The 12,019-nt window shown below is 41.4% G+C and overlaps 1 protein-coding gene across 2 annotated transcripts in view; it reads left to right on the top strand.

Annotated features, from left to right (window-relative positions):
* Positions 1 to 7,506: 7,506 nt before the first annotated feature.
* The window catches only part of arhgap31 (Rho GTPase activating protein 31), a 37,523-nt gene continuing 33,010 nt past the window's right edge, over positions 7,507 to 12,019 (top strand). The window contains exons 1-2 of one of the 2 annotated variants that reach the window (XM_084074788.1): positions 7,725 to 7,810; positions 7,940 to 8,117. In XM_084074788.1, the coding sequence (XP_083930914.1) occupies positions 8,018 to 8,117 (100 nt within the window). In that variant the 5' untranslated portion in view covers positions 7,725 to 7,810; positions 7,940 to 8,017. Of the gene's footprint in view, positions 8,118 to 12,019 lie in introns of both variants that reach the window. The other variant, XM_084074787.1, reaches the window with a different exon arrangement.

Below are 12,019 nucleotides of genomic sequence, written 5' to 3'. Positions count from 1 at the left end.
AGAGATGACAGGCAAACGTTGATCAAAATAACAATTCTTTAATTAACGCAGATGTTTAACAATAATTTAACTCTTGAGAGTGTGGTTTCATTTTACACTCTCAAGAGTTAAAGATCTATATAAGGGTCCATTTGGTCACCAGCTCTCCACCATTTAGCTGGGGACCCCCTGGAACCCCCTCAAGGACCACTGGCGGTCCCCGGACCACTGGTTGAGAACCACTGCCTTACTTGATCATACTACAGCGTCACACAAAAGCGTCAAAAGTAGCAGATCCACAACACAAGCTCAAAACGTGTCGCACCGCGTTTCGAGCTTGTGGATCTGCAACTTTTTGCTGGTTTTGAATTTGAATCCTGAAAAAGTAACAGTTTTGGACATAATGAGGTTTCCACCCGACAGAGACAATATGCAGTATATTGACTGAGGTTCTCACTGCAATGCCCTGCTTCACATTTCTAATTAAGAAGCTGTACAGTAAAACCACAGCAGTGAGCTGTAAGGAGTCCGTGTGCTAATATTAACACCACCTAGACAGGCCCTATACATACATTTTTTTTCTAAGATAAGGAATAACGAACTGTCAGAACAATGGGCGAGGCCCCCTGGTGGTTTGGCTAAATTTGGAAAACTTCTGCAAATTGTTGCCTGCAATGACATGCCCAAAATAGAGATGGCAGGTTGAAAGTGGTTTGATACTTAATGTTACTATTCCTTAGGGAATGTTAATACTCCTTAGAATGTTCTAATTCATAGACATAGATATTATTGTTCCACCACAGAGCCACAGATGAACTCATATCTATAGGGCGTAGTAGTACACACTGAACGCTCCAGCTGTGCAGCCCAGAGCTCAGGGTCAAATGCTATTTCTGTGCATTTCCTTCTGTAGGTCACTGCATGGCCCCTAAGCACAGCAACACACTCACAAGGCACACATTCACATGTTTAGTTATTTGTTGTTGTTTCTTCTATAGGGACTAGTGTGGACACTCACACAACTCCCAGACCTCTTATCGTTGCTGTCAAGCAGAAACCTTTATAAACTAACGCCCTTATACTTGATCATACTGCAGCGTCACACAAAAGCATCAGATCTACAAGCCCGAAACGCGGCTTGCGACGCATTTTGAGCTTGACGGTGCCGGTCTGCTATAAGGGCATAAGCGCCATTTTGCCCTCTGCATTTAACCTCTGCATCCCAACTAATAGGAGCAGTGAGCGCTATTAATACAGAATCCAAGCAGTTATGGGTTAAGTGTCCGGCTTAGGGGACACTGCGACACATCGCTGATCTACAAGAGATTTGGTGGAGGGTAAAAAAACTGAAGGGGTCCAAATAGTACACCCCTCTGTGGGGCCCCGGTCAGCTAAGAGTATAGGGTTTAAGACAGTGGTTAAATGATGATTCAAATGCAGTGAAATGTCCTCTCACCACTTAGTAAAGCATTGATTCTCAAAGTGGGGTCCTTGAGGGGGGGTCCAGGTAGGGTTGCCAGATCTGCTTATTATAATTTCCCCGCAAGATTTTATTTGAAAATAGCCGATCTACAAGCTCACAACGCGTCGCATCGCGACGCGTTGTGAGCTTGTAGATCTGCTATTTTCAAATAGCTGATGTATATGTTAAAGTGCACATGTGGCCCATAGTCGCTTCTTTTGGGCTGGTTTTCCTAGACCTGGTTGCTTGTTTCCCTCACAGAATCTGGCAACACTGGTTCCAGGAGGTCCCCAGCAAAAGTAGTTACTAGTTATGTACATCTGCTATTTTTGAAGATTTTAGGAAAATATCGAAAATACTTGGAAACTTTTGAATAATTTAGATTTAGATTTCGTTTACATAAATCTTCTCTTCTGGGGGTCCCTGGCACAAAAACATTTTTTTCAGATGGGGGTCTGCGGCCAAAGATTACATAGCAATTTGGGGGTCCTAGGGCTGTCACGATTATAATTTTATAAATAATTGCGATTAACGATTTCATTGTGTGTTTGGCCATTGAACATTGGAACGTATGAAGAAAATAAATCTAAAATTGCACAGGGAAAAAAATATTGGCATATTTAATCATTTTATACATGTAAAAAATAGCAGAAATAGCTAATCTACAAGCTTACAACGCGTCTGATGCGTTGTAAGCTTGTGTCTGCCATTTCTGCTTTTTTTAAAAAATATTTTAAAATGTGTTGACATTTTCCAACATGGAAATGATTATGACGTTTATGCAAAAAAATAATTGGATTAGACGATTATGTAATAATTGCGACAGCCAGGCCTATCCGTGACTTGGAAAAAGTTTGAGAACCACTGGTGTAAAGAATGCAGGGGTGGAGGGTTGGGGGGGGGGGGTGTACGGGGGGTGGGGGGGGTGGGGTCGGGTGATGCTTTGTATGGACACAGTGATGTCATGTCCTTTTCCTATGGTGCAGAAAGAGACCTTTGTTTGGAGCTGCAGGCCAGGATGCCCTGGTCTCTGGTCTGGTCATCATGTTCAACTTGTGACATTTTGAACAAGTCTTGTTTTTTTCCAGCAGGAGAAAATGATCACCACTGTTTAAAGACAGCCTGTAGCTCATCATAAACACACTTATCACAATTAAGCCACTGTACAGAACACACAGAGTATAAGTAGTATCATGTTTAGTGCATGACATAAAATGACCGACCGTGGAAGTAATTGAGGAGACAGTGGAACATTTTCATGACATAACCCGTAAATTAAGCCCATAATTACTTCAATGTACGACAAATAGTTAGTTAAAATAGCAGATCTACAAGCTCATAACAACACAGCGAGATGCGACAGGATGTGTGCTTGTAGATCTTTTTTTTTTTGCTGAAAAATAATGATAATTTCTTTTACATGTTTTGAACATTTTCGACCATTAAAGACGTGCCCAAAATAAGCACACCAAGGTTAAAGTGGTTAAATATGACTTGATCCACCAATACTGGCTGGATGCCACTGAAACTCATTTGGATTTTTTTTAATGTTTTTACATTGACAACAAGTCTTTGCTGTCATAATTTCTACGTATTACTGAGCAGCTCAGATGAGAATTATAGTTTAGAAGCTTGTAAACGTGCGGTGAAAAGCTAGTTGAGAGAACAATTTAAAAATATAACAACTATAATAACTAACACAGTGCTGTTAACAGCGCCCATGCATATTCTGGGAATTTATTTTTGCCTTTTTATTCTCAAAGGTCAGGCACATTGGCAAGACTTGAGGGGCTGAAAAGATTTTTGAAAAAGATTTTGAAGAAAATCTATACGGTAAGGAAATAGAAAGCATATTAAAGGATTAAATAGATCATTTTAAACACCGGACATTCAAATCATGTGGAAAAAAAAACCTATCTATGTAATAATTTGGTATTCCCATAAGATGATAAATATGATGTATACATTTTGGACATCCGTTCTTGAACAGCTAAATCCACCCCGCCCCCACATTTCCCATACTCAAGGCTGTGATGACTAAAGTCCCCCATGCAAAGCTCCATACAAACATATACAAGGGCAGTTATATCATCAATACACGTTTAATTGCGTTGTTAAAAGTAGAGAGGCTTCCAGAGCATTGCAAATTGCTGTTGTCGGGGCAGAAACTTCTTATCTCCACATTCTAACTTTTTGTGTTTTTTCGTAAATTAACAGTCTTCTTGGTCATACTACAGTGTCACACGTACGAAAGCATCAAAAGCAGCAGATCTACAAGCGTGCGAAGCAAGGCGTTTTTTAGCTTTTCGATCTGTTACTTTTGCTACTGTTGAATTTGAATCCCGAAAAGTACCTGTTTTGGACCGGTTTGGACAGGTTTGGACAGGTTTCCACCCGACAGAGATGAAATATAGCTTGTTTTGAATGCTAGATATTTACCGTGTACGTTTATAGGCCAATATCATACAAACTTACAAAGTAGGCCTACTGTCAATACACTACAGCAGTGGTTTTCAACCCTTTTCATATCAAGGTCCATTATTTATTCGTCATTTGAGCAACGGATTCATCACCATCTGATGGCATTTAGACTCTCAGACCCAACACTTAGAATATTTTGTTATCGTTGGATAAGATTTTGTCCACAATTCCATCCATGCTGTATTGATGTTGGTACTAATAATTTGGTAATCATTTCAGATGTGGGTCTGTGGCGAAATACATATTAACCAATTGAGACCTGAAGCCGATTCTACGTGTCTCCTAAATCCCAACAGTTTTCTGAAAAACGTATGTTTCTATAGTGGTGCTCAATCTTTTTCATGTCAAGGACCCCCACAATGTATATGTATTTGGCCGCGGACCCCCATCAAAATATTTTGTTCCAGGGACCCCAAGAAGCAAAGATTTGAGTTAAAAATGTTCGCTTTAAAAATATATATATTCAAAGATTTGCACACATTTTCAAGATTTTTCAAAAATAGCCCAAGTGTAAAATAATGCTTTTTAGCTCAAATCTAAAAATGACACAGTTCCAGGTCTTAATGGGTTAATGTGGGGGTCCTTGACATGAAAAAGTTTGAGAACAACTGGCCTATGAGACCATTTAACAGTGATGTGTGGCATTACCAGAGGGAGCTCCACAAATAACATTCAAGCCAGATTTGGCTCTAACAAGGGATTACATTTTCTACTGCTATGCCACAACTGGAACGCCCTACCAACAGATATAAAAACATGTGAATCCTTCCTTACTCTCCTTCAAAACCGCTCTAAAGGAGCACTTACAGGTGGCTGCAATTCGGAACTGGCCTCTGTAAAAAGTAAAAGCCTAGCCCTCCGAACTGTTAACTGTACATATTTTTATTTTCAATTTCTACTCATTTATATGATGTTTTTGCATAGCAGGCCTATAGTGTGTATTTCTGTCATTAAATGTTTCGATGAATTGAGTACAAAAGAGTACCCCAATGGAAACAAACCATAGTGCTTTCTTGGGTTTAAAATCCTCTTAAGTTAAGAGGATTTTAAACCCAAGAAAGCACTATGGTTTGTTTCCATTGGGGTCCTTTGTAACAGACCTTGTATTGAACTGTACTTCCCTGTGCTTGTCTTTGCAAAATTATTCAATCAATCAGATCATTAGGTCATTTTGAGCTGCATCTCAGAATATCTGCATGACCACAACCACAGGACATGTGTTGCTGCTGCTCTCTTTACTGTTGTGTGTCTCAATAGCGCAGAGAGACAATACAAAGGATAAACAAACGACGTACTGACCCGGCATGCGTCTTGTTGTCGCATGCCGTTAGCCCATGATGGGCCGCAGAAACGCCCTCCCCATGGCAATAAATCAGCGTGCAAAACAATGGCAACGCATGCATGGTGCACACAGACAGTGTCTCAGGAGTGCATGGGAGGAGTCACGCTGACTTCATAGAATGTGTGTGTCACCGTGCAGAGGAAACCAGGAAAAATGTCTCCAGGACGTATGGATTTCAGGACATATGTACATTGTTAGATTCCCGTGTGAATTTAGTAGAAGCAGACGTTCTGTCTCTGCAGTTGTCCACACTTGGGCAGTGGTGTAAAGGAACCTGTACTGTACTTAAGTACACTTTTGAGGAATTTTTACTTTACTGGAGTATTTCCCATTTTCGGTACTTTTACTTCTACTCCACTACATCTCAGAGGCAAATTTTGTACTTTTACTCCACTACAATTATTTGAAAACTTTAGTTACTAGTTACTTTTCAGATATATAAATGATGATATTATGAAACCAAACTCACCAAACCAAACCAAACAAAACCAAACCACTGAAGCCCTATTTTATACCTAGGCTATTTGAAAATAGCAGATCTACAAGCTCACAGAGCGTCGCACCGCGGCGTGTTGTGAGCTTGTAGATCTGCTATTTTCAAACAGCGCTACGCCAGCGATCCGGGCCATGGATATGCTACTATTGATAGTTTTGTGTGACGCTGTAGTATGATCAAGTAGGGTGTTAATTTACAAAAAAAACGCCCCCCCCCCCCCCCAATAATTGGCAAAACATTAAAGATTTTATTAACAATATAACATTAAAGCTGCAATATGTAACTTTCCTGTTCAGATTTTAACCCTAGTTTCCTGCGCAGGTGGCGGTGCTGAATATTTTGTTTCTTTACCACTGAGCTAATCGTCTGCCTGCTTGCTCTGGGGAGAAATTGAATTTTGATCTTCAGGTCAAACCAGAAACAGGATCGTATCAAAGGTCGTGTCCAACCTGGTATAGGCACAGGATCCAAATGTCATCTCATGGCAGATCTACAAGCTCACACCGTGTCTCAACACGATGCAGTGTGAGCTTGTAGATCTGCAATTTTTGCTGGAAAATAATGATAATTTTCGACTATTAATGACATGCCCAAAATAAGCACTTCACCAAGGTTAAAGTGGTTTAAGACATTTGATGTATTCGGAAAAAAAGGAGGGGGGCCCTCCCAAGTACTACTGTCCCCTGGGGGACCCCGGTCTATAGGTTTTAAGTGGTTAAAAAAACTGAAGAGAGTACAGTGTGAGAGAAGTGAAGTGAATTCAAGGAACATCGCGGGCCGACGTCAAATACTACAAACTATCAATCTCTCAACGTCCTGCCGCCGCGGCGGGCGGACACTTCCTCCGTCAAATGAACCGACGCGAACCAATGTTTGGCCAGTGTTTAGTGTCGTGTCGTGGTATGTGGTCCGGCTTAAAGCAGAGCAGAGAGAGGGATAGAAACTTCTGCAAGCAGTTAGTAACAAGAACCATGTGTCAAATCCCCCCCCCCACGCCCCCCCCCCCCCCCCCCCCCCCCACAACCCCCCACTTCCCATCTGTGCCCTTCAGGCCCTCGCTCATGCTCTCGCTCCAACACAGTCGCCTCCCACTTCCTTCTTCCTCCAGAACCAGAGCCTGTTTTTGTTTTCGCCGAGACAAGGCTCTCTGTACAGGAAATTGTGTACTTTGGGAGCATTCAGGAAGGCAAGTGAGGCAGCTTTTCCCGTTAGGGAAAGGCCGAGTTTTATTAGCCAGCCAAAAGAGAGAGAGAGAGAGACTCAGAGAGAGAGAAATGGATGAGAGGGGTCAGTAATTTCTAAACCTATATAGCGGAGAAACAGAAATCAGCTGTTCTCTCCCTTCTCCTAGTCCTCCTCTCGCACACATCACTCTACTTCCCTTCCCTTTCTCTTCTCTTTTCTCACAGCCTGAGTGTTTCAAACCTTCTCGCCGCTTTTTTTTAATACCAAAACTGGAAGCCGTGGAAGGGGAAGACCCTCACCCATCCTCCCACTGCAGCCCCAAAAAACATAAGTTATGGCCCTGAGATAATGTGCTTCACTTGATGCATGCATGTTTTCTCAAAGGAAAGGAAAAAACCCAGTTAAGGAGTCAGTGAAAGGGGTGACTGTCTGTGTGGACTCTGTAGGAGGAGGAGGAGGAGGAGGAGGGAGGAGAGAAAAAAGGCACCGGGAGACGGGCTGGGGTTGAAAAAAAAAAAAAAAAAAAAACAGGAAACCAGGCAATGCTGATGCTGTTTCTGCACAAGACTGGAGAGAGATAACACGCCAGTGGGTCTGTTCTGCTGCTGCTGTAGTGTGTGTGGAGTGGAGGACACTCTGCGTTCCAGCTGTTAGGGAACACTTAGAAACACAGGCTATGCCATTGTCCCCTTCTTTGATCGTCACTTGATAACTTGGCATCTCTTTGAAAGACTGAAAGATTTTTTTTCCCTTCTTGTATTTTTTTTTTTTTATAGTGACGTCATTTCTCTCTCTTTTTTTTACACGGGGCATTTCTTTCCTTCGCCCGGCCCGTGCGTCAGTCAGTGTGGGGGTTCGTCAAGATGTGAGCGGATGCAGGTTTTTTTTTTTGGGAGTCTCTGTGTTGTTGGTTGCTCTTTGGCCTGCTCTGCTGCTGCTGCTGCTGCTGCTGCTGTGTGATCTGTGATTTGAACTGACTTCCTCCCTTCTTCAGGGGTCATATGGATCGATCGCTGCCTTTTTCAAGGATTTGCCCGTTGATTTCGCCGCCTGGAATACTAACTGGATCCACATGAAGAATAAAGGCAACAAGCAGAGGGCCAAGAAGAAAGGAAGCGAGAATGTATTTGGCTGTGACCTGACGGAACACCTTCAGAATTCAGGACAAGATGGTAAATGTATTGATATGCTTTTTTTCTTCAAATAAAACACTGCTTTCCCTCTGCACATGTAACCCTCCTGTTAAAGTATAGCTCTCATCCTGAAACAACACCGGCTTATATCCTGTATTCACGGCTGGACTCACACACACACACACACACACACACACACACACACACACACTCACACACTCACACAGTCATTCATTTACGTTGAAAATTGAACCACTTAAACCCTATATAAACTCAATTGACCGGAATCCCCCAGGGCTCTGTACTAGGGGCCCCCTACTGTTTTCGCTGTACACTAAATAGCGTCGCTGAAAATAGCCAAATCTACAAGCTCACAACATGTCGCCTTGTGAGGGCGTCAAGACCTTGTAGATTGGGCTATTTCTTGCCTAATGTTCACCCTCAGAATAGAGCCGCTAATCACCGCTATGGTTCTTAAGTGGTTAATTTCCCAGAATACCCACAGGCCTACATAATTTCACTTGGTAACGTAAACAAACGTGAGCAAAATATCAGAGACGATAAACAGTTAGTATCACAAACGCTTTTACTCCTGTATAATAACATCTACCGAGGAATTGGGTGCTGATAGCCTACATGTTTTTTTTGTTTTTTTTTTGCATGAAGTAAAACAAGCCATTGTTCCATTGCCTGTATAAAAGAGGGAATTGTGACTCAGGGTGTGGCTCGTAGACTTTTTTCTGGTCAATTTCCCTTGGTCACTATAGTTGCCTGTAACTACTTTTTTCTTCTCAAGAGGAAAGGATGGGCGGTGCTGCAGGCGAGATGAGAACACAGAACAGACACTATAATGACTGGCACTCTCTCGTAAAAAGAGAAGAAATGTTTAGAAAGTTGGTGTTTACATGTAAAAGTTGTGAAACAAACACAATAGAGGGTTTTGTTCTTTTTCTGTTCCTCCCTGTTTATGTTTCTTTCGTTTATTCTCGTTGCTTCTCCCCTACAATATACTGACGAGATAGCACATCATTCTACCACATGCGGAACTGATGTGGGCATCCCAAATAGCTATGTGTGAAGGTTGAGATTATGGACAGCTTGAGGGAAGGCCCTATACATGTAGTTATAGGTGCAGTGGTGGAAAGTAACTAAGTACATTTACTCAAGTGCTGTACTTAAGTGCAATTTAGAAGTACTTTTGCTTTACTTTTCCGATAATTTTATACTTCTACTCCACTACATCTCAGAGGCAAACATTGCATTCAAAACATTTACTCCACTATAATTATTTGACAGCTTTAGTTATTATACTTTGGAGATTTACATTATTATTAAAAAACATACGAGCCCTTGTTTAATTTTTTGGCCATTAAAAAATAGCCAATCTACAAACTCTACAATGCAAAGTGATACGACGTGTTGTGAGATTGAAGATCGTCTATTTTTTAAATACTTTTTTTATGTGTGAAACAAATGAGACATTCTGCACAATGAATACTTTTACTTTTGATACTTTTAAATATATTTTGATGACCAAAACCTTTGAACTTTTGCTCAAGTAAAAGTTTGACTATATAACTTGTACTTGTAACAGAGTATTGTACAGGTATTACTACTACTTTTACGTAAGTAAAGAAGCCTGAGTACTTGGAGGAACAGGCAGGTTTAATGCCTCACTCATAAATGTCCAGGAGACATATTGCAGGTTTAGATCATTGGAGGAATGTTAATACAACCATACTTGGTTGTCAAGCACTAGGTACAAGCCTCAATGGCTTTAGTAACGCATGGCTTAAACATCTAATTATTCATATTCTGCCATTTATATCCAGTTGGGGGAAAAAACCCAAGTATGTGCGCCTCAACGTTCTAAACATACTGTCAAGCCAAGAGAAACACATTTTGTTTGCCTTTGCATATCCCTCCCAGACACGCGCACACACACACACACACACACACACACACACACACACACACACACACACACACACACACACACACACACACACACACACACACACACACACACACACACACACACTAATGTTAACACCTGGATTAAAGCGAAGGTTACGCAGGTAACCACGGTTATGTGAGCGAAATGGAACATTCCAATATATATGATATGATACATCCCTCCACTGTGAGTGGAGGGATGTATCATATCATATTGGAGTGATCCAATATAGCGCTATATAACCCCTGAGTCCTCTGCATGAGAAACCAAACAGCTCAGCCGATGGAGAATCCCTACTGTCTCAGTCACCCCGCTTCTGATCCCTCAATGGGAACACCCGGTCCAGACGAGTCCCCAATTGTACCACCTGGATTCAAACCCGGGTCTCCTATCTGCATTGGGGACCCCAAAGGGATCGATTCTTTTTTAAATCTTCTAAAATACAGACAATAGCAGATATACAACATCACAACGCATCATTTGTTAGACCCTGGACTACAAACAGTGCTGTGCATTCCTAGGGATTAGATCCTTGAGATCTTGATGTAAGTAAGTTCTTAAGTTCTTGGGGAACCATCACAGCAGAATACAACTCAAGTGCCATTATTCACTTACAAGACATATGGGAGAGTCATGTGACTAACATTGGGTTATAACAAGGAATCCCAAACTTTTCAGGCTGTGACCCCCCAAAGTAATGATATTTTAACTGGGGACCCCCCACCCTGACAAGCGTTACATTTAGTTTGATTCGGTTCCACAGATAAATATTGTGAAAATAGCCGAACTACAAAGCTCACAACGCCTCGCCTTAAAAGCCATTAAATTGTCACTTTAGAAATGTGCAGATACCCTGTATACACTTATACTGTATGTTGGTTTGTTTACTGTTGAGTGAGTAAACAATGTTGCACATTAAGACCCCCAAAATAATTTGGTGACCCCTCCAAACTGGAACCACTGGGTTATAATATGATGTGTCTATGATGTGTCTAATCCAGTGATTCTCAAGCCTTTTCATTTCAGACCCCAGTTATATGCATTAGGCCACAGACCCCCACATGAGTTATCTCTGTGACCCTATAAGCTTCAGGGTTAATTTAGCTCAGAGTTACAGACCTGTAAAGGGTCCATTTGGTTCCTAACTTGCTAATTTGGTTCCCCGGTCCACCTCAGGTTAAGAACCATTGATCTAATCCAGCCAATCAAATCCACCCTGGTTTGAAAATAGCCAGAGAGCACATGTTGAGTGGTATTGTGGTAGAACCATGCAACATATGACACTGACTCTAATATTTCTATTATAAGAAATGCCATTAAAAAGGATTAAATAAGGAACAGTAACTGGCTAGGTTGTGAAACAGAAACTAGTAAAGTAAAGTGAGGTTAATAAAATGTAGCATTTAGTTAAATGCTCACGTGGAGTCTAAAACTTTGGCCAGCAGTGAAACACACAGGAAGAATTTATTGCGGTTTTGCTTTCTAAAGGTTTTCACATCCTTACTGGTACATTTATACACTTTCAGAGTTAAACTAACACTAAGGAGTTTGTTGTGTAAGAACTAAGAACATGTTATAAATGAGTGGTTCTCAACGTCCCAAATGATACGTATTAGGCCCCCGGAACCCCATTTGAAATGATTCTGTGCCAGGTACCCCCGATTTCTATTTAGATTAGATTTAGCACAGTGGTGAGATAATAGTGGAGAGAGTGACATAGACATTCTTCACATTAACACTAACTTCTAGCCGGTGAAATAATAGTGAAATTAAACTGTTCCTCGTTTAGCTGGGGACCCCCTGGAACCCCCTAAAGTGACCCGTGGTGGGTCCCCATTAGATCCCACTTTGTTCTAAACAGAACACTAAAACTGTTCTATGACTTCTGTAAACCAACATCTCTCCTCTTCATCCTACGAGACCACCATGTAATTGCTGACTAATGGTTTAAACTTTTCTTCAGAACACATCATCGATTGATGAT

Source organism: Gymnoscopelus microlampas, assembly GCF_963454915.1.
Source record: "Gymnoscopelus microlampas genome assembly, chromosome: 12".
NCBI classification, from domain to species: domain Eukaryota; kingdom Metazoa; phylum Chordata; class Actinopteri; order Myctophiformes; family Myctophidae; genus Gymnoscopelus; species Gymnoscopelus microlampas.
This window is presented reverse-complemented; position numbering and strand designations above follow the sequence as displayed.